The sequence below is a fragment of the Lampris incognitus genome, chromosome 1 (assembly GCF_029633865.1).
Source record: "Lampris incognitus isolate fLamInc1 chromosome 1, fLamInc1.hap2, whole genome shotgun sequence".
NCBI lineage: Eukaryota > Metazoa > Chordata > Actinopteri > Lampriformes > Lampridae > Lampris > Lampris incognitus.
In genome coordinates this window covers 30,877,313-30,900,746 of record NC_079211.1, presented here as the reverse complement: position 1 = coordinate 30,900,746, position 23,434 = coordinate 30,877,313, and the positions used below count along the sequence as shown (strand labels likewise).

At 41.9% G+C, this 23,434-nt stretch overlaps 1 protein-coding gene across 5 annotated transcripts in view; it reads right to left on the bottom strand.

Annotated features, from left to right (window-relative positions):
* map7d3 (MAP7 domain containing 3) overlaps nucleotides 1-23,434 on the bottom strand; it is a 46,686-nt gene that overhangs the window by 2,472 nt on the left and 20,780 nt on the right. For 2 of the 5 annotated variants that reach the window (XM_056302065.1, XM_056302116.1), the window contains 11 exons: nucleotides 21,913-22,011; nucleotides 19,674-19,799; nucleotides 17,216-17,355; nucleotides 13,254-13,384; nucleotides 12,813-13,084; nucleotides 11,477-11,606; nucleotides 10,791-11,076; nucleotides 1,624-1,677; nucleotides 1,440-1,518; nucleotides 949-1,168; nucleotides 36-328 (listed from right to left, as the gene is read on the bottom strand). In XM_056302065.1, coding sequence (XP_056158040.1) covers nucleotides 36-328; nucleotides 949-1,168; nucleotides 1,440-1,518; nucleotides 1,624-1,677; nucleotides 10,791-11,076; nucleotides 11,477-11,606; nucleotides 12,813-13,084; nucleotides 13,254-13,384; nucleotides 17,216-17,355; nucleotides 19,674-19,799; nucleotides 21,913-22,011 — 1,830 coding nt within the window. The remainder of the gene's footprint in view (nucleotides 1-35; nucleotides 329-948; nucleotides 1,169-1,439; nucleotides 1,519-1,623; nucleotides 1,678-10,790; nucleotides 11,077-11,476; nucleotides 11,607-12,812; nucleotides 13,085-13,253; nucleotides 13,385-17,215; nucleotides 17,356-19,673; nucleotides 19,800-21,912; nucleotides 22,012-23,434) is intronic. The other 3 variants (XM_056302091.1, XM_056302104.1, XM_056302145.1) reach the window with 3 other exon arrangements.

The following is a 23,434-nucleotide window of genomic DNA, read 5'->3' as shown; positions in this document are numbered from 1 at the left end:
AAAAATTAAATGATACAAAAATGCATTGTCCTTACCTGACAGAGCTTCGATGGGTTGACTTGAGGAATGTAGGGCACTGACAGGGTTCCCCTTGTCCTCAAAGGCTACTTTGGGCCCATCGGAGCCCCCATCACAGTCAATCAAGCCTTGGTTGCACTCCTCTGTGTCAATGAGCGGGTGGCTCTTGGAGTGGACATTGAGATCGATGAGCTCCTCAATGCTCCAGGGGCCGGACCTACCGTTGAGGCCTGGGACCGAAGCAACCTTAGTGGAGTCTACCTCATTCACAAACTCTGAGCCCTCAACAAGTCGGCCCTTAGGCACAGGACTGGAGAAGGAAGTTGAAGAGAGGCAGATGGAAGAAGGTAAGGAAAGTGAGAGTGGGGTGCCAGAGACAAATCCCTCACAGCACAAAATAACTTATTTTGTAGGGCGCATGAGATGGAGCTAAGTGAATGTGCGGCAGAGAGAGACAGGCGCTTTAATGGAAAGGCAGATTTATTTATATAGCATATTTCAGCAACAAGGCAATTAATTAATTAAAGACAAATAGCACCACTAATAGCACCAAAGCAGAAAGCTAAGACAGGTGTAAGAGGGAGTGTCTGGGTTGAATTTTTGGCTGTTACATAATAAAATCAACAGTTCAGCCACATATTTCTTAACATATTTTGGTGACATCTGTCATCTAATTATATTAACTGTTGGATTTTGAAATGTTCATTTAAAAAGTTTACTTTTTATTAAAGGCAAAAGACAGTGTAATATATTTCATTAATTAATTTCTGGAGAAAACTAACAATCAAACTCTGATGTCTCCAGCTATAATTAGTGTCTCCAACTTTTTGTTAACATTTTGGGATGTGCACTTTTATCCCACACAAAGAATGAAAATGACTTGGGGGGTGTGTGTGTGTGTGTCCAGGTATGTGTGAATTTCAGCCATACCTGACTGCCTGAGTCTCATCTGTGCTGATGCCATAATTATTCTCTTTGTCGTCTGTCTCTGGTTTTCCATTTACGCTGCCCAGGGGCTCCTCTCGCTCTCCCATTGGCTCATCAGCGGACAGGACACACTCATCTTTGTTGGCTGTGTCCATTTCCATAGCGTCATCGTCCCCGGTCAGGGCAGTGTCACCATCGTCCTCTGTCAGGGCAGTGTCACCTACTGGGAAGACAGACAGCATAAGCCATGAGTCACATGGGGAAACTAGGAAAAGCACATAAGCCATTTGAGCACATTGTATATGCAAACCAACAAGCACTGACATACAAATAAAGACAGACAAAGACAATACAACACCCATGCCAAAAACAGTCATGAAGGCAGAGGAACCAAATTATATGGCCAAAAGTAATAAATACAGGGAGGGGGGGGGGCTTGTTAAATGGTACATATGCAAACATCAGATGGAAATCTGAGCGATGAGGCCACTTACCATTGGCTTCATCCTCCCCCTCGTCGTCCTGGTCGTCCTGGTCGTCCTGGTCATCCTGCATACCTTTATCATCATCTCTCTACACAGGAGACGCAAAGAACAAATCAACACACTGTCGGAGGAAGATTTTCACTAAAGAAACTTGGTTACCACAAAGACACGAAAGCTGAAGGAAAAAACTCACCTTCACATCATTTTGGTCCCCTTTTCTGGTTCGTTTCATTATTTCCTCAATTCTCTGATACATGGACAAAAAAATGTCATTAGAAAAGCTGTTATTCACACTTTATTTCATGGTATAGTGCACAGTGCAGTGAACAGATATAAATGTTTATTGTTGACATCAGAACTGCATTAAATGGGATATGGAAACAATACTTTTAATGGTCCAACATGTGATTTCTACTTGAATGCTGACCTCTATTGTTCAACAGTGTGAATAACAACGACAAATTGAAAGACGTGACTTGGCACTCATGGTCCTTCAAACAACAAAAACACTTGGCCAGCTCATGTATCTTTGAATGCAGAAATCTGGGGACGGGGTGAAATCTCGGGTCATTTACTTTGTGTCAGTTGGTAGCATTCTAGTAATCCTCTGCATATACATATATGTATCCCCCAAACTCTTTTTAATGGTGTTTGTCAACATTGTAAACAGTAGTTTCCCCAATTGTTTCAACATGTTTTCTACATCGAAGGTTTCATTGCAACATCCTGTGGATATATATAAAACTTTGTTTAAAGAAACACTCAACAGTAAGGAAAGTGCTCAACAAATAAGGAGCAAAATAATCACTCATCAGCTGCTGATGAGTGCACGACGCACGAAACAGGCTTGTATGCTATGTATTAAAAGTTTTTTTTGCTACATCTATGTTGATATTCCGCTCCTCATTTGCTGAGCACTTTTATCAACACCATTGACTGTTTCCGGGAAAAAAAGGCTATCTATCTATCTGTCTATATATATATATACATGTGTGAGTGTGTGTAGGGAAAAAAAACTTTAATGCATTTCAGTACAAGCTTGTTTCGTGTGTCACACACTCATCAGCTGCCGATTTCCTACATCTATCTTAATATTCCACTCCTCATTTGTTGAACACTTTTATCTACACCTTTGATGGTTTCTGGAAAAAAAACGCTATATATCTATTCCATTCATTATCCAAACAGCTTATCCTTCTCTTAGGGTCACTGGAACCTATCCCAGTAGTCATTGGACAGCAGGCGGGGAGACACCCTGGACAGGCCGCCAGGCCATCACAGGGCCTATACATATAAAAAGTGTGTAGTTAAAGTAGTAGTATTTGATCTTTTCTAATTTACTAAAATGAAGAACTTAGAATAGCAGCGCCTCTAGCTATGCTGTGGAAAGCAGAGTGATATAACTGGCCAACCCAGCTCCTCTGCAACCTAGAATGAACCGAGACCTTCAAGTGAGTCTCCTGCAAGAATGCAACCTGAGTTCCCAAATGCTGGCACACCCTACTATGCTTTATTGGTTGATTTAGACCTTTACAGTTCTAGCTACAAAGCTTAAGTGTATTCCCACCTGACTGCCCTTTTAAGTTAGGTTGTCGGGTCATCCTTTGAAAAGAGAAAAAGTGAATATAGCACTTTAAGTACCATTAGAAGACCGAACGTAACATACACGACAAAGAACAAGTGCGCTCCTAAGTACTACTTCCTAAGAAACATAGAAGACCTAGTAGCCTATTAAAGCTCCTACCAAGCTGAGGTAGCGACAATTAAATGTAAAAATAAGTAAATAAATAAAAAGCACAGCTTACCAATACAGGCAAGTTAAATAAAGTGTTAAACCAAAAACACAGACAGCATGAAGGCTTGTGGCCTATAGGGTTTCTCGTAAAAACCAAATGATTAAATAAAAGATAATAAATAAACCTCTTCCGCAAACATACATAGAAGGTGATAGATGGAATCCATCCATTCATTATCCAAACCGCTTATCCTGCTCAGGGTCGCTGGAGCTCCCTGGACAAGCCGCCAGGCCATCACACACACACACACACACACACACACACACACACACACACACACACACACGAGCACCTGTATCAGACAGTATTTTGCCCTCTGCATAAACATCATGGTACACTCCCTTTGTGACAATGGTTTTCACCAAGTGAAACATTTCAATCATTTTCTCTTCTTTGTTGACATAAATGCAAAATGCCTGACTGTCACAGAATGCACAACAGAGACATTGGCAAAAGGAATCAAAGGCACAAGTATTGTTTACACAAAAAAAGGGTTTTGCCAACTTTTACAGGCTGTTTGGTCATGTAGTTGCCATTTCTTAGAAGACAAACTTTGGTTTGTCTTGTTTTCAAGTTTGGATCTACATGTGACCACTCAGAGCAAGGATTAAGGTAGAAAGAACTCCTTTTTTGGTGGAAGAGCAAGGCCTCACTAGTTTTCAACAAATTCTTCCCTTGGTAGATTGCTCTCTCCTGTTACTGTATGTTCATCTTCTGACATTGCAAGGACCTCCTGATGCTATTTCCCCATGACCTGATGTGGATTTCTCCACCTTTAAGATCTGTTTTTCCAGTGTGTGCTTAAATCTTCACAGGTGCAGAGGACAGCTTCATCTTGCCTTCAATATGCCGCAGGTGACGGACAATGAAGCAGTCTACACAGATTGGCAAGTTATTATGCTTGAAGAGACCATGTTTGATATGACTGAATTCTGTCTCAATACTGGCAGAACTTGCTGTAAGGTTTTTACTTTTAAAGTAAGGCACCATTATGTCTGTCCAAATAGGCAGGTAGCATGCCATTCGTGTGATATGAGGGACAAGCTCAGGAAGAGAGTGTAAATTGTCCCGATCACCATCATCCACTGCAAGCTTTTTGCTGTCATGACAGATCTCCATCATCCACTGATTCAGATCGGTTTGGCATACATAAACAGCTTCTTTAAAATTGATCTCTTCCATGTCATTGCCTTTTATGGATGGAAGTGGGACACATCCTTCTGAAATAATTTTCTTTAGTTGCATCTTGCAAGTCTCAGAGGTTACTGGCATGCCTCTGTCATCACTCCCCTCAGATTCACTCAAAGCAACAATGACCACTGAACATATCAGCTGCCTTGCATCTTCTAGGGAAAGAGTGGTTAATCTTATCCAGAAAGGGCCAGTGTGGGTGCAGGTTTTTGCTCCAACCAAGTAGTTGCACACCTGATCCCACTAATCAACCAGTAGAATCTTTCCTGAGGAACATGATTAGGAGACACAGGTGTGTAACTGTTTGGTTGGAACAAAGACCTGCACCCACACCGGCCCTTTCTGGATAAGACTGCCCACCCCTGTTCTAGGGTGATTGTATAAGTTGTAAGTTGTGCCATGCACCTGAGGTAGAAGTCCCTCACTCGATTGCTCTTTTTCTGGAGACAGTCCCACTGACTAATAAGTACAATGTGCAACATCCACTCTAAACTCAATATTTTGGCTTTTGCATTTGAGAACCACTGATTGATCGATCTCTGGTATCTTATCTGTAGTAATGGACAGTGTTGCATTGCACCCACTGCAGTTACCTATGATGTCAATAGTTTGAGGCACGATTTGGAAGCACCTTCGCCCTCTGAAATCTTAACGTGCATTTAGATTTCACCTTTTCCCATATCTCCTCATTCAGGACATGAGTCCATGTGCCATGTTTTAATACAGTGCACTGTCTTTCATGGGACTTTGAACATTTATCGGACTTTAAGGATTTACTCATTCCAGATTTCTGTCCATCTTTTGATAGAAAGTGCTAGTTCAAAATTCAGGGCATAATTATTCTGCCTGCACTGCACTGAGGGATGAATATCAGTCTCATCTGGGCTGTCACTATCATGGCTGTCACTCTCTCTATGTTCACCTTTGATTTGCTTATCATCATTGTAGCCCAGGATTTCCCATGTATTGTGCCTGTTCAATTTTACAAACGTATATAAAGCCTTTGGCGAGATTTTGTTGGGGAGTAGCTGACTCAGGTGTGTCCACACTTTTTCCTGAGGGAGGAGCTATACACTGGCCTTTAACATCTTCCCTAGCAGAGAAGATGATTTTCATAATATCATCTTTATGACAAGCTGGCTTCCTAAACATCTGATCAAAACAATAATTTGTTAATTACCCAACAAATTTAAAAATTACTTAATGTAATGAGACTGAACCTCATGCACACAGATCATGCTCTAACCACAAAGCTATGTGTATGCTTAATGTACGTAGTATGTCCTGTGCTGGCAGGCAAGACTCACAATTTCTAGAACCGATGTAGTCATGCTCATTAATAATGCCATTCAAAAATTCTGATTAATTCATTAGCCATTCAGGATAAACACACAAAAGCAAGTGATGATTACATTTTCATTGCAGTCAGTCTTGCTAATCTCGTGAATAGTGCCTGATTTGTTTATTATTTCAAGTTTGGAATAAAGGTAAGCTTTTGTTCCAGAGGACCTACTGGAGAACTGAACACACAAAGTCTCAATCGACCTTTTAATCTTTATTTCTGTTGGCAGCACATGATATTGACAAACTGGCTTCCTGATACCTAAATTGCAACGCCAAAACATTCAGTGATTTGACATAATTTATACATGTTGTTGCTATTATTTTTATTTTTAGGGATTCTCCCCCCCCCCTTTTCTCCCCAATTGGCTGCAGACTACTACATGCCCCCCCTTTTTTTTGTGTGGATTTTCTCTCCAATTGTACTTGGCCAATTATTCTATTTCCCGAGCCATCCCGGTTGCTGCTCCACCCCCTCCGCTGATACGGGGAGGGCTGCAGACTACCACATGCCTCCTCCAATACATGTGGAGTCACCAGCCGCTTCTTTTCACCCGACAGTGAGGAGTTTCACCAGGGGGACAGAGCGCATGGGAGTATCACACTATTCCCCCCCAAACAGGCACCCTGACTGACCAGAGGTGCTAGTGCAGCGACCAGGACACATACCCACATCCGGCTTCCCACCCGCAGACACAGCCAGTTGTGTCTGTAGGGACGCCTGACCAAGCCGGAGGTAACACAAGGATTCAAACCAGCGATCCCTGTGTTGGTAGGCAACGGAAAAGTCCGCCACGCCACCTGGATGCCCGTTGCTGCTATTATTGAGCCCTGGCTGAGAGAGGTGGGGCAGTCATGCCTAATAATGGGCGGCACGGTGGCGCAGTGGTTAGCGCTGTCGCCTCACAGCAAGAAGGTCCTAGGTTCGAACCTCAGGGTGGTCATCCCAGGTCCTTTCTGCGTGGAGTTTGCATGTTCTCCCCATGTCTGCATGGGTTTTCTCCGGGTGCTATGGTTACCCAATTTCCCCTCTGGGATGAATAAAGTATTCCGATTCTGATGATTCCCCCACCATAAAAAAGACGTGCATGTTAGGGTTAATACTCCTGTCTGTACCCCTGACCGAGGCATGGCAAGATTAATTGGAGTTAGTGGGCAGCTGCCCACTGCTCCTAGCTACACAGCTAGGATGGGTTAAATGCAGAGGAAGAATTTCCCCACGGGGATCAATAAAGTAATAAAATAAAATAAATGAAATAAAATAATAAGTTACCAGTCTTCAGAAACGGCACTGACAGCGCAAACAACGAGACGAGTTTTAAAATATTGGACAACAATGAGGTGCAAAATGAAGTCATGCGTTTAAAAGGTATTGATCTTGGCATATATGTGAAGAACTAAAAGAGCACAAATGTTTCTTTTAATAGTACAAACAGGCACAAACCGAGCAAAAACAAACGGGACCAGTTTTGAACAATTTGGATGATAATGGGGTGCAAGGTGACGTCACAGCCTATAAAATATAACGCTTAATATCTCAAAAAATATTACAGCACAATGTTTTTTGCAGCACAAATCAGCCCAAACGCTGCACAAATGAAAGATAATATTGCAAGACCTCCATGAAGTTGGCGACCCATGTAATCAGAACATGAATAAAAATATTATCAGTCATTTGGCAAAATGTTGTTTTCTATCCAAAATACTAAAAGAGCACAAATGTTCCTTTTAATGGCACAAAAGGGCACAAACCCAGCACAAACAAACGAAACCAGTTTTGAACGATTTGTACGATAATGGAGTGCAGGATGACGTCATTCCTTTGGCAAAATGTTGTTTTATATCTAAAATACTAAAAGAGCACAAATGCTTCTTTTAATGGCACAAACCGAGCACAAACCAACGAGACCAGTTTTGAACGACTTGGATGATAATGGGGTGCAGGATGACATCACAGCCTATAAAATATAATGCTTAATATCTCAAAAAACACTACAGCACAAACACTAGTTTTTGCTGCACCAATCAGCACAAACGCTGCACAAATGAATGATAATAATTTTATTCATGTTCTGATTTCATGGGGTGTCAACTTCACGGAGGTATCCTGACGTGACAAAGTGTAGTCGTGAAGGTTAATTGTGTTTGGAGCTCCTGTCAACGCCGGGTGACATTAGCTGGCTCAGGAAAGGACAAGGCATTATCTGCAGCCTGCTTTGGTAGTCACTCAAAAGTGGTTTACCACCATTAGTAGTATCTCCATAAATTAGAGGTAAAACTGTGCTTTAAATTATAACTTTTGCCACTACTTGGTAGAACTTCGGGAAATGTGACCTCACTCCACTGTTTTCAACAGCGTCCCCCACCCTCTGCATATATTTACTTGACATATTATGCTGTTGGAAATAAGAGAGACACTATAACTTACACCTTAAAGGAATAATTAAATGAATAGTTCAGATTTTTTTAAGTTTATCCCAAATTTATATTCACCGCTCATGTAGTACATACAGCGGTGCTTGAAAGTTTATGAACCCTTTAGAATTTTCTATATTTCTGCATAAATATGACCTAAAACATCATCAGATTTTAACACAAGTCCTAAAAGTAGATAAAGAGAACCCAATTAAACAAATGAGACAAAAATATTATACTTGGTCATTTATTTATTGAGGAAAATGATCCAATATTACATATCTGTGAGTAGCAAAAGTATGTGAACATTTGCTTTCAGTATCTGGTGTGCAGCAGTAACTGCAACTACACATTTCTGGTAACTGTTATCAGTCCTGCACATTGGCTTGGAGGAATTTTAGCCCATTCCTCCGTACAGAACAGCTTCAACTCTGGGATGTTGGTGGGTTTCCTCACATGAACTGCTCGCTTCAGGTCCTTCCACAACATTTCAATTAGATTAAGGTCAGGACTTTGACTTGGCTATTCCAAAACATTAACTTTGTTCTTCTTTAACTATTCTTTGGTAGAACGACTTGTGTCCTTAGGGTCGTTGTCTTGCTGCATGACCCACGTTCTCTTGAGATTCAGTTCACGGACAGATGTCCTGACATTTTCCTTAAGAATTCGCTGGTATAATTTAGAATTCATTGTTCCATCAAAGATGGCAAGCCGTCCTGGCCCAGAAGCAGCAAAACAGGCCCAAACCATGATGCCACCACCATGGTTCACAGATGGGATAAGGTTCTTATGCTGAAATGCAGTGTTTTCCTTTCTCCAAACATAACACTTCTCATTTAAACCAAAAAGTTCTATTTTGGTCTCATCCGTCCACAAAACATTTTTCCAATAGCCTTCTGGCTTGTCCACATGATCTTCAGCAAATTGCAGACGGGCAGCAATGTCCTTTTTGGAGAGCAGTGGCTTTCTCCTTGCAACCCTGCCATGCACACCATTGTTGTTCAGTGTTCTCCTAATGGTGGACTCATGAACATTAGCCAATGTGAGAGAGGCCTTTAGTTGCTTAGAAGTTACCCTGGGTTCCTTTGTGACCTTACATGCCTTGCTCTTGGAGTGATCTTTGATGGTCGACCACTCCTGGGGAGGGTAACAATGGTCTTGAATTTCCTCCATTTGTACACAATCTGTCTGACTGTGGATTGGTGGAGTCCAAACTCTTTAGAGATGGTTTTGTAACCTTTTCCAGCCTGATGAGCATCAACAACACTTTTTCTGAGATTCTCAGAAATCTCCTTTGTTCTTGCCATTCTTTGCAAGACTTTGATAGATCCCTGTTCTTTAAATAAAACATGGAACGCACTCACACCTGATTGTCACCGCATTGAGTGAAAACACTGCTAATCCTAGAGGTTCACATACTTTTGCCACTCACAGATATGTAATAATGGATCATTTTCCTCAATAAATAAATGACCAAGTATAATATTTTTGTCTCATTTGTTTAACTGGGTTCTCTTTATCTACAATTAGGACTTGTGTGAAAATCTGATGATGTTTTAGGTCATATTTATGCAGAAATATAGAAAATTCTAAAGGGTTCACAAACTTTCAAGCACCACAGTAGGTAGGTTTCATTTTCACAGTAAACCATCTTTTTCTTTATACTGGACATGAAGTTTAGTCTCAGCATCTAGAGAGTTCAGTGCAATTAATGAGGGATAAAGACACAATTCCCTCGTTTAATGGGGGGGGGGGTGTTGAAAAAAATAAAAACAAAAAACACTCTACAGCTTAGCCAAAGATCACATGACATGATATCAATCTATCATAGCGAATTTGATTGGTCATTTTTAAAAAATTGTTTTATTGCTAAATTTCCTCTCAAATGTTTGCTTTTCTGTGCCACTGCAGAGTCACATCTGGTAATAATCGCTTGTAGACTGCGTTGAGGATGTAAAATATTAGGAAAATAACTGAAAACAAATCGTAAAAACTAATGATTTTTAAAATGGTCCCTCAAATTTGCTATGATAGACTGTTGTGGCACCATGTAATGTTAGCTTTGGTTGAACCATGGAGTATTTTTTGCACTGAATGAGAATTGTGGATTTGTCCCTCAGTAATTGCATTGAAATCAAGATGGCAAGATGAAGCTTTGTTTTCAGTATGAATAAAAGGATGAATGACTGTGAAAATGAATCCTTCCTATGTAGTGTATGAGCAATGAGTATACAATAGGGATAGACTTCAAGATATCTGAACTATTCCCTTTAAGGAGAAATGTGTAGTGTCTCTGCTTTCATGAAGCACAATATGACAAGTAAAATATATGCAGGGGTTACTGAATATTATTACCAAACTATTCCTTTAAAGTTTATTTTAACCTGCTTGTACCTGATGGATGAGAATTTATTGAGCAAAAGCCAAAAGGTCTAGAACATCTGCAGATTGATTCAAAGTATTTTCTGCATTTGAAAACTTATCTGACACAATCTGAATTGATGCAATAAAATATAAACAATAACAATTATTAAAAAGCAGTTTTTGACCCCTCTGTTTAATAAAATAGTCATTGCGAGAAAGACACGTGATAAAGACGCTTGTCATCCATCCATACCTTCTTCCTTTCCATGCGTTCCTGCTGGTTCTGCTGCATGATGCGGTCTCTTTCTTGGCGGACTCTCTCTGCCTCCTCCTGGGCTTTGGCCTCTGCCTCCTCACGCTCTCTCTGGAGCTCGGCCTGTTTCTCCGCCTCCTCAGCAGCCAGCTTCTCCTTTTCTTCTTCTGCTCTCAGGGCCTCTTCCTCTTCTTTCTTTTTCCTTTCCTCTGCCAGCCTCTTCTCCTCCTCTAGTTGTTTTAGCCTAACCTCTTCTGCCAGGCGCTGCTCCTCTTCCTTTCTCAACCTAGGACAGAGATGGTGGCATGGGTTAGCATAAATCAAAAATGAGAAAGTAAATACTGGTGGTGTCAGAAAGACAGACAGTAGGTCATATTAACTTATTTCTTTACACTGTTTGATTCACAACAGAGTTTAAGCTGAGCAATCTAATTAATAAAAAATGTGTTCCAGCAGTGCTGATGATTTCCTCACAGCAAATAAAGGCTCTTTGTTTGTTATGCTAACTCTAGTGGTAAATAGAGACCTAAGTGCTGATCCATTTACTTTACTTTTTTTTTATTGTTGTACTGAACGTATACCTCTAATAACAAAGATTTCCATACTTCACACTTTGTTTGTAGGCATTGAAGAAAAGATGGGAAAGGATTCCTTTAACCAAGTGAGAATAACTTAAACATTCTCACCTTTCCTCTTCCTCCTTCTGTGTTCTAATCTGCTCTTCTTTCTCCTTCTGCTCTCGTGCCAGTCTGCGGTTCTCTGCCAGGATCTTGGAAGCCTCAGCAGCAGAACTGGTGCCTATTGCAGCCTTGGGATCTGAGAGAAATACAGATGATAATCCCGGCCAAAGAACTATCTCATAACCAATTTCTCACCATTTGCTATCTTGTATTTTTTTGGTGGTGGTGGCGGGGGGGGGGGGGGGGTCGATCGCTGGCTGCGGTCTATTGAGTGGAAAATGAGGACTGAGAAGAAAAAATAAAGAAAGGGAGAGCAATGTAGGAGGAAGAAAGACAACACTAGCTCTACCTGGCTGCTCCTCTCTATAGTACAAGTAAACAGATGATAACAGGCACAATTTTCTGCATCTGAAGCACTGAATTGCATACATGTCACCAATGAGCTGCATGCAGAGCATGATTTTGTCCAGAAGGAGGCAGCAGAAAATGTTACAGTTTCAGTGCAGGATGTGACTCCAACAGGGAGTTGAGGACTTTTTAGGTCCACTGAGATTTGAGCCTTGTGCAAACTGAGCAGCTGCCACATCAGCCTGTAGTACATATTCAGCCAGAGTAGTTATACTCACTAATTAAAAAGATTATGCTAAAGATGTTATTACATTAAAACAGAAGGGTATATAACTCGATGGTCTCCAAACTAGGGCTGGTAAGAATGCCATTTTTCATTTTGAATATTTGTTGGCAATTCTTATCGTAGCTCTTATTTTCATGGTCCTTCAAAATGATGTTAAATGTCCAGTATGGGGGGCATATTTATTTTAGTGATGTGGAATGAAACAAGAAACAATGTGTGAGGTTATTTCTGCTTAAATAAAAAACTAGCTAAGTGGAAGTGCAGCTTTGGAGCCTAGAAGCGTTTGGCTTAGCCAAACCAAACTGACTAACTAACCTTATGACCACTCAGAACTGCTTTAATATCAACAAGCTTCCACCTCATTTCTAATGCAAGCATCTTGGTTGCCAGTATAATAATCTATCCTAACAAATACCACCAATAACATTAACTTCTCCTAGCTGAATATGATTCTGTCTAGCTTAATATGGATCAAGCGCTGTAAAAAGATGAAAGTTGAAAAGTCTTATTGAAATTGACATCCACGAGGAGACTCCGTTTCATTGTAGGCTCCGACTACCCGTCTCTCTGGCCACTGACAAGTTAATGAATAATGAAGACAGGGATCTGTCCTGCGCAATGGCATGTTGGCAGGATAGAATCTGCTGGTAATGGAACATTTAGATTGGGGAAGAAAAAAGAAAGATTTCCCCATCTCTTTATGCTCACCATCTTTCTCTTTGGTCTTGCTGGAAGCAGCCGCAGTGGCTGGGGTGGGACTGGGGGTGGTGCCAGTCTGGGTGGCATCAGCAGACTGCAATGACAGTGCTTGGACAGGGGTAAGCTCCTTGGTCTTGGAATCCCTCTTGCGCAAGGTGGGGGGTCCTGTTGGGGTAAGGGCTGGTTTCTGGCTGGGTGGCTGTTTGACTGAAGTCGGCTGAGGGGATGGGGGACGCTGTTTCATGGTGCCAGGTGAAGGGGGGCGGGTGCGGGAACTCTGCCTGTAGGAAGAAAAAATGGTAGGGTTACACAAAATGGGTTGAAATCATAACACACTACATTATTGTGCTAAGAGGTGTAATACTACATCCAAAGTTATTTAACAACTTGAGATGAAACAAACATCAATGAACTCATCCAGGCTGTGAAAGGGGTGGTTTGGGGCCATACTTGGATGCTGCTGGGGAGGGCGTCCTCTTTGGGGCAGGGTTGGGGGCTGGAGAGGGCGAGCGGTGGCGTCCCGTGACATTGGAGGGGGAAGGGGGGCGCTGCCCTCCAGGCGAAGAGAGCCGTTTCTCCTTCTGTCATTCCACAGAGATGGTAGAGAGACGATTCATCAAAATAATCAATGAATGTGGGATTACTTTTTTTTTTTTTAATCACGAATCCCAACACTCATATTTCTGCAGAGTACCAAATTTGAGGTTGATCATTTCAAACCAACAACTGTGTTTTGTAACTGATTATTACTGACACCAGGTAAAAGAAGTCCGCAACCAACATGAATACCCACTGCCACCTATTTGCTTGCTGTAGTGAAGCCCAAATAATGCAGGGATCCGATCTTGGAAGCAAAAAAGGCTGGATGCATCGGATCTCTCATTTTGAAAGAATAATAGAGACAACATGAACTGGTATCTTGCTTCTGTAATGTGATGTATTTCCAAGTAACAGGCTATTAGGGCGGGAGAAAATGTAGGGAGGAATGTGATTTGACCTTTCAGGATTTATTTGGATCACACGAAACATTTCATTTAATTTCATTCATCCACCCGCTCAGACTTGGTGACATAATCACAAAAACTTGGCTGTTTTAGAGGAAGTTGATGTGGTTATATTTTGATGTTAAATATGTAAAAAACTTAAGATTTTTTTGCCACAAGCACAAGGTACATAATGACAGGGGAAGTGAGCTAACAAAGTAAAAAAAAAAAAAAGTATATAAAAACATGGGGGGAAAAAAGAACTCATTCTTTCTTAAGACAATTTACAGCCGATTGTGTGCAACTTATATATTTGATTCAAAAAAACAGTGAGCTACTCTGTGTACCTCCTCTCTCGCAGCTTCTCCCCTGCAGCACCAATTTCCACAGGTTTTAAATAACAACACAATGTCAGTCTGAATGTTAGGTGGTCATGTGGTCTGGCTTCTAATTCATCTATTTTTAATGCCATGCTTGGCTCTTTTAAACATGCTGACAATCGGGCACAGCAAGGTCACTCACATGGTGCACAGACAGAGAGACACCCTTAACACAAACTGGGATGATCTTGATGACCAGCAAATTCTTTTGTACAAATTACAATTTCAGCAAATGAGATTAGTGTATTTATTTTCTCTCATATGCAACAGAATGTGTTTACCGTTTATGTGAGGGTCAATGATTTGTCATGTTCTTATTGAACTAGTTGTTTTCACAAAGCTTAAAGAGCCTCAGTATAAAGCTTATTACCATTCCCTTGGGAAGAGTAGAGCAGGAAGAAAGGATAGTGACTCAAGGGAGAGAAGCAAAGATTCAAAACGGGGAAGAGACAAACGTATTCCATTCATGTCACAGTAGCAGTGACCTACTATGCAGCCCGAGTCATCATCTGAAGCAGCCATTTTCACTCTAATGAGTGCTCTTTTGGTCGCTCTCATACATACGTAGCCACCCTAATTCGGACTTCCCCATGGCATCCTCTGCAAAACAAGAGTGCTAAGTGATGAGGACGGAGTTAGGTCTCACTAGGAGATATTTCGTAACTTTTGATCATCTATGCACAATAGGAATGTTTGAATGCTGAGCATGAATTAATAGTTTGTCATTATGTATTTATATACTTATTTTCGTGAATGAATTAGATAGGAGTGACAGAAGTGCTTAGAATTGTATTGCATCAATGCTGGCTGGATGCACTGCATTTGCATACGGTGCTGGGAGCCACGTTCACCCAAGTTTAAAGAGAGCATTCACTTAGTGTTTGGCACAATGCCTAAAAAGACTGATAACTGCTGCTTGCATGTAAGGCTCTGAATTTTGCTTATACCTTTACTATGCAATCTGTCCATGTGGAAGAGAGAAGACAATGGCTTGGGCAGGCAAACCACAGGTGACTGACACGTGGCCTCAGGCTCAAGGTGTGGCCTGCTTTACATGGCCTGACCTGTTCAATACGCACAAACGCTACTGTGGATCCCATTGTCTCAGGCTGAGACAATGTGTCTCTTCATTTCTACAGAGAAGGAGAATGAGCTGGATTAGGGCTTGGAAGACAGAGTCAGGCACCATGGGCTACTGGATGACAACATTATAGGCTCTTCTTGGGGCTGCAGGCCATAGCTCATTCAGCTTACAGTAATATAACAAAAATAGCATAAATACCATTTAGGCTTTTGACACAGAGTGACTGGAATACGAAACCTCTTTTCTGTTTTTTTTTTCTTCCAAATATAACAGTGCAGAAATTAGTGTGCCTAGTAGGTAGGGCTGTAATGTCGATACGTTGATAATTTATTTAACTATTCTTGCATTGTGGCTACGAGTGTGCAACTTCTTGCCTTCACACATGTAGTAGGTGGGGCGAAATTCCAACTAAGTAGAAACGAATTCAAATTGCCACTGAGCTGTAATGGTCAAAGAGCAGCAGGAGAGCAGTTTTCCCTAGGATTAGCATCCTCGGGATATGTTTTGACAGGCAAATGGAGCCGGATGTGTGCATATAAAACTGCCTTTAACTTATTTTCTCGGGTCATTAACTCAGGAGACAATTGTTATCAAGGGGTGAAACAGAATTTTGCGCTTCCAGTGGAGCTTCGGAAAAGACAGTCATCATTCATTAACTTTATTCTTCATATAATTCTGGGCAAGTGTGACTTTTTTAAGCACTCAACTTGTAGATACTGGGAAATAGACACCAAAAATCTATGCCACTTGGACAGATGCACAGTATACCTGCAGGGGGCATGACACTCATACATCCACACATAAAACAAAGGAACTTGAGAGGGAAAGATTCAAGATGGGGTACAGCAGAGATATTACTGTAAAGTGGAGATCAGAGCCATCCCTGGTTAAAGCATCATCAACTCCATGATTACAAAAAGAGCAATTTGGTCAGGATTCTACCATCAAAGAAAACAATGAGGATTGGAGAAAGAAAAAAAACATACATTCGTTTATTTCAGAAGCAAAATTCACCCACACAAATCCTCTCTACAATGTATGAGATCAGTATGTACTGTATAAATGTGGCCCAAACTTTGAAAGACAATGTACCTGTGCAGGCATACAAAAAAATTCAAACAAATAGCTGGTCCATACGGAGGACCTCTGCAAAAGCCATTGGATTACATAGCTCCCTTACACCAGGGGTCCCTAACCTTTTTTGTACAGCAGATCGGTTTAATATTGACAATATTCTTGCGGACGAGCTGGGGGGAGGGTTATGTAAGTCAACAGCATAATAACATTTAAGTAACATTTGGATATTAAACACACAGTGCATATTTTCCTCGCATGAACATATTAAAACATTGCAACTCACCAATATTACAGAATCAGAGGGAGCCCTGGGCTTTTTTCCCTGCAACAAGACGGTCATGACATGCGAGTCATCGGTCGCAATAAAGCCATATTTTAGGTGCGACTTGTCGTATTTTGTTTTGAAGGAAACTTTCTTTTTTTGCAGTCTTCGCCTCTGCTGTCGCTGCGTTATCATCAGTTAGACCTTTTATTTTCCCAACCTCTTCCGAAGAAACTCATAAGTGACGTTTGATTTTTTACTTATGGTACCTAGCTAGTTGCAACACGCACATCGAGTAAGTAAGTGGGTGATGACTGAGTGATCACCTCGCATACGTTGCACTACTCATCAGTATCCTCATCCTGTTGTGGGCGTGGCAAGGAATGGTGAGGAGAGGTGCAGCACAGACAGACCATGCCAAGTTCAATGTAATTACTGCACAAATAGCCTATAACGGCATATTTTTGTTATTCAGATTTTTTTTTTTTTGCCGAATCATATCGTTTCCTTGTGGCCCAGTAGCAAATGCTTTGCTGTCCAGTGCCGTTCTGTGGCTTAGTGGTTGGGGACTGCTGTCTTAGGTAGCAAATTAACACTGGACTGCTATGCTCAAGAGATGGTCTCACCAGTGAGGGGTCCAAGGCTCCTTCAGCTGAAACAGAGCTGGTCATGCCACTCTTCTGCCGGTCGATGCTGCGGCTGCGCAGGGGCCCACGCGGTGGGTGCAGGGGGCTGGCAGAGGCTGAGCGAGGACACAGGTGACACTCTGGTAAAGGACACAGTCATCGCAGGGCCAGGGGAGCACAACCAACAGGTAGCAGGGGAAGCAGCCAAGTTGGGTCAGCGAAGCAGCAGAGGCAGGGGAGGGTGGAAAGAGGAGGGTGAAGATACAAGAGTGAAAAAGAGCAAGAGGAGGGGAGATTGAGGCAGAAAGAGAGGAAGAGATGAGGAGCCAATGGTGGAAGAGGGCAGAGCAAAGTTTTTGTAAGGGAATAAGAGGACAAAAAAAACATTGCTTAGAGTTAGATATAGCACTTTCAGCGGCAAAAAGCTTGGTATCTGAAGCTTTGGTTGGGCTGAAATTCACTGGCAGGGTGAGAAATGGAGATGAAAAGACTCATGGGAACCCTTGAAAGACAGTCCATAGGTGCAAAAGCTTCTGAACACAACACAGAATATACCAGCACCAACACAGACTATGACAGCACAGCACTGAGCAAAAACACACAAACCACAGCAACACTGAACATATACCACGCAAAACCCACCAGCATTTCAGACAGTACACCAAGCTGGCACTGCACACACATACACATATGAAAAAAAAGGCTACACAACTGTGTAGTTGTCATAAACACATACTACTGTGGTGTCTGCAACACCACAATTGTACATTTAACAGTTAAAGCATGCTGAATGCTGACACAATGTCCTACGTCATATTCATGGATAATAACTAGGCAATAGCGCACTGGGGTTAGAGTCCGTCTTGTCCTTAGGACTCTAGGTCAGTAAATAAATTTGTTGCGATTTTTTTTTCATCATTATACAGCCAAATGGCAATGCTCTTGCAAAAGAATGATAAGCAAAAACAAAATGGGAGGAGAAGCCTAAATTGTTCATGTATGTCAATGAGAGACCTGTTAGTCACTTATATCTGCTAAATAACAAGATTCTACAACATAAATAGATGGGCAACAGCAGGTGAAATGATGCATAAAAAAACCCAAGTTTAAGAGAAGTCTCAGTTCACTAGGAGGGGAATACTGTCAGCTCAGTAGTCACAATCTTGCTACGTCAGATTGAGGGATTAGCAGGAGTAATCCCAAGGTCTGGAGATCTCTCAGATCACACATGTAGCCTATAATTCATCCTGACTGGATACTGAGCAGCTACTGTATGACAACTACAAAAGTTGCCCAGCCATAATCTGCCACTGTGGCTGCCAATGTGGATATGTCATGTTTCTGCTTAGGCTATGGTTAGCAGGCAATCTATAAATTCTAATGGGTTTATAATAAATTCTAATGGGTTTATAATAATAATATTGTACTTAATACAATACAGTCAACAGACACTGCAGCTCTAAAGTAAATACTGGGAATACTGTTTCAGCCCCAGAATCCATCGATGATGTGCTATATTGTTTTTTCTAGCTGTAAAAAAAAATATCTAGGAACACACCCAATAACAAAAAAGAATTCTCTGTGAAAAGACTAAGTCAACCTGATTTGAATACAGACCTTCCTATGCTTTCTACATTTAAGGCCTTTACATTTTAATTTGAGAATTTGATACAAGGAAACCGCGCACTTCAGCAAATATTTAAGGCATATACATCAACCAAGTGCGACATAAAACCCAGGCTAAAAGGGTTCAGAGCACATCCAACTATACAAACAGCAGCCAAACAACTGAGTATGGAAATGTCAACGGGTCTGATTTGATTAACAACTCCAGAGCTGAATATTCAAGGGCTACTGCCTTCACAGGAATTGTTATAATGTGCACTGGAGTCCTCAGCTCCCTGGTCCGATCACCATATTACGGACCAAAACACAACACTCTTGATTCGCATGCAATGGCAAACCAACAGGTAAGCAGCTTACAGCAAATCTCACAGTACAGACCCTGAGGCTCCTTGGACATAGTTAACTACTCCCAGCCAAGTCTACCCAGACTTGGCTCGGGTTTGCACACAACGGCCAATTGTGACTGGGAGTGCATGTGAGCTGGACCCGGCAGGGTTCATGAGTTTGTGTGTGCGTCAGTGTTTAGTGTGAGTGAATGTGCACTATCACATGAGTATACTTTACTGCAAATAATCACTGTACAAAACAAACAGCCTATGTCAATGCAAGTAGCATTTAAACTCTTGAAAATATTCAGCTGCTACTGTTGCCAAAAGCAACAACACAGGTTAGCTTCAAAATTACTTCAGCAGCTGCAATTGTGGGAGGGGATTCACCTATAGGGCACTAGGTCTGAGATAATGGATTAGGTGAAGTGGTGTTGTGATTCAGGACCAGAGGGCTGTGTCTGGGTATACTCCCACAATGTGAGGGTCGCCTCGGTTGAGGTTACCTGGGGCATCTGCTCCGTCAGCGGACAGGACAGCAGCACTCTTGCTTCTAGCTAGTGAGGCCTGGGTGGGAGTGAGCAGGCGACTAAGGACCCCTCCATCCATGGCACTGGCCAGGGGCCTGCGAGCTATACGACCGAAAACCACATCCCCCCAAAAAATAAAATAATAAGAGGGGGAAAAAAAGGCCAAGAAGAAAAAGGAGGCAAGATTGGGGATGAGGGGTAAACACAAAGAAGGGAATGGGGGGTGGTGTTGAGTTGTGAAAGGGTCACCTTGTGATATTAACCAAGTGGAGAAAATCAACATGAAGAACCAAAGTTCGAGGCTGTGTCTCAATAGCCTTAAGTGGGCACCTTCTCAACACTGTCTTTGTCCTTTTACTTTTTTGTAATGACCGATGAAATAAGGATAGGTAGGAAATCAGCAAGAAGAGGAAGCTGCATGAGGCTATTGAGACACAGACCGGGCTGATTGCCAAGAAACTGAAAGGTAATCAAAGTGGAGTACAATGAGGTTGAATCAGTGGTTCCTTGGACTAAAGGGGGTTGGTGCTGATGGAGAAAAAAAATTAACCATTAGTGATGTCTAAAAGAAAGTGAGGTCTAAGAGTGAGAGCAGAACTGGGTAGTAAGGTGGAAAACAAGGTAACTTAAAGTGATAGGCCCGATGGGCATAACAGGTCAAGTGCTCTTTAGCTTCCACTGTGCAAATTCTTTCACAATCCAGACACAAAAGCCAACAGATATTACTTGTCAAGTTAAAATGAGGACGCTGACTGTCGGCCTTGCCTAACATATTACAATAGACAGTATTATGCATGTGCAGAATGAATGTTACAGTGTAGTATGTAAAGCATGTTAAAAATGTCGCTGGCTGACATGTGAATTAGACAGCAGTAGCAAAGAGCCCTTGCTTCAATAAAAAAGACCTAACGCCTCCCATATGAGTCCTTTTTATCAATCTAAAAAGTAGAAACCAAAAAAGAGAAAGTTTTAAATGTTAAGGAGCCGATGTGAAGTCTGGGTTCATAAATGCTGGCACTTCAAATGAAGCAGCTTGCAGAGTCACATTTTTCTCCTTTTTATGAGAGAGGCCCTGACATAGAGGACATCTGTTGATGACAGACTCATCTATAAGATGTTCAGCACTAGTCCTTGTAAGTAGGGCTGATCAGGGCCCAGTTATAAAGAAACGGGCTCAACAGTTTGGGTCATGGTTGTAATAAGGAATAAAATGGTGCTTGATAGTTTTAAGGACTATGCAATGTTGAGGAAGGAATCCTCACTGAAGAAGAGAGGTACCGTTTGGGTGATTTTTTATTTTCGTTTGAGTCCAGCCATTTAAAATTATGCTGGTTGCACTACATTATGGCACAGCCTACCAAACAAAACACACAGGGCTATTTTTGTTCTAAAGTACCAGATGTTAGGCATTGGACAGGGACAATTTTTTACCAATCATCATGTGCACATATATAAGTTGGCGTGGCTACAGGACAAAGACATTGATGGTTAATAGCATAACAGATCCCCCTGCAGTCACTTCTGTGCTCTGCAATCAGGGAGGGATGCTACAGTGGGATGGCACTGACACACACCGCAATAAGGCACGAGACCAGTGACTCAGAAGCAGCTTTGACGTCATCTGGGAGGGAGAAAACAACAAACATATTGTGACACGTGAACTAAACATTTTGTTAGTGCACACACTGCACACAAAAGACCCACTCCTGGATTGAGACTTGAAACAACAAAAGCAGGTTAAAACAAGATTAAGTGGGAATGAAAAACTCAATACAATACAGAAAGATCTGGAAGGGAAAGACAAAGGGAGGTAAGGCACAATAGGAACCAGTATATTGTTCTGGGTTACAGCATGGATAGAGAAAAACAGTACTGAGAAGATCAGCAGAAGGTTAGAAGGGGTAGATCTGAGTCCAGTGAATAAGCAATCTGGCAGAGGAGGATTTGGATAGAGAGAGGAAAAAGAGGACAAGTACAGTTTGCCGATTTCAGACACCCTTGTAGCCTTAGGGCACTTAATTGCACCAAAACATGGGAATTATTCCCACAACCTCTTAAAACAAGCAGATAGCATCATTAATGGCTTAAATACTGAGCAGATTTAGAATAGGTGAGCAGATGACCTCCGAGATGCATGCTTGTTATTCACAGAGGAAGGCCCAGGCGGTGAAGATAGGGATTAGAAATACTATCGTTGACTGTTCATGCTAGCCACCTTGATCATCCGTTGTTCCCTTATCGGGCTTGGCAGGGCTCTGTGCTCTACCCCCACCTACTCGTGTGAGGGAGGAGCTTCTCTTCTTCTGGGAGGGGCCTACAGAGAGGAGATTTGTGTTACAGCCGGTCACAGATATGGCAAAGGAGAAAACAAGGGAACCCCAAAAAGCCCCCAAACAAGCCACGTGTTTTCTACTGAGCTTCGTTTCACTATGCATTTGCCAATCAATAGCCTGGGGTGAAGAGTGACTAACATCCAAGTCTCAAACAGCAACCGAATACACAAGCTGGAGGTAAAACTTTACATCTAATTTTATTACCGAGTCAGCTCTACGGTAGAAATCTACTGGATGTCCTCTTGTAGTGTTCTAGTCTTAATCTTAATGGCGGTTAAGTGACCAGTTGTCCAGATGCCATCAGCTTGTAACACTATCAAACTAATAAGTTGTGGCTTTCATAGGTGAGGCCAAGCGCATTTTAATCATCAGTTAAATTATTTCTTATCTCCATAATTTAAGTCATCTCCCCAGTGGAAAACATCATTGTGGCTACAGAGGTGGCTGGACAAACAGAATGTAGTGTCTGTGTGATGAGCACACTATGGGGGATGGCTGGGGCATCTTCTGCACCACCTGAAGCTTTTTGCTGTCTTCCTTAGTGGGCTCAGCTGCATTGTTGTTGCTAGGCAACCGGTTACACAATGAACTCCTCCGCTTAACACCTGGGAGACAGTGACGAGACACTCACGGTGAAGTGACACAGCACTTTTTTTAATGACTACACTCTTGCTCTAATTTGCATGCACTCAGTTACTCACTCAGTCATGAGCACGCAGACACACGCACGCAGACACACGCACGCATACACGCACGCACAAACAACCCAACAGGTTGACTTTATGAGAACAGCAAAGACAACCACAGAAACAGTGAATCTTTATCACAAAACCCTCAGTCCCACCCTCAATAGCCCCACATGATTTCTTTCAGAATGTATTCATAACCCTGAGGAGGAAACAGGCAGTGGAATTAAGCAGAAAGAGGCAGAGGTGCAGAGAATTCAGTGTATTACAGGGGAGAAAAACACTGGCAGGCCCCTTGGCCTTAAGGGAGGAAGAAGAAACTGCAAAGAGATGTGATTTTACCAATTATAGTGATGATTATTATTTTTGCATAAGTCAGATACCCTGCTTTATCATGTGAATCAGATCAGGTAGTTATGTTGGAAAATGAGCAGAACAGGACACAACAGCCATGATTTTAGAATAAATTTGCTAACAGATCATGGTCCCGTGCTTGGAGCACCTTGTGATTCCTCCACTCTGCTCTAATGTATGTAGTTGAGGTGCAAAGTGAATGGATGCTGTACAATCAGAGGGTCATGCTGATTTAGCATTGGCTGGAACCAGAGACAGGGAGCTAATACTTTGGTTTACCAGTCTCTCTCTGTGTTCCAGTGAGCTTGTGTGTGAAATCCTGGACATGAAGAAGAGAAGGGTCAAAGTTTACATGAGACTAAGA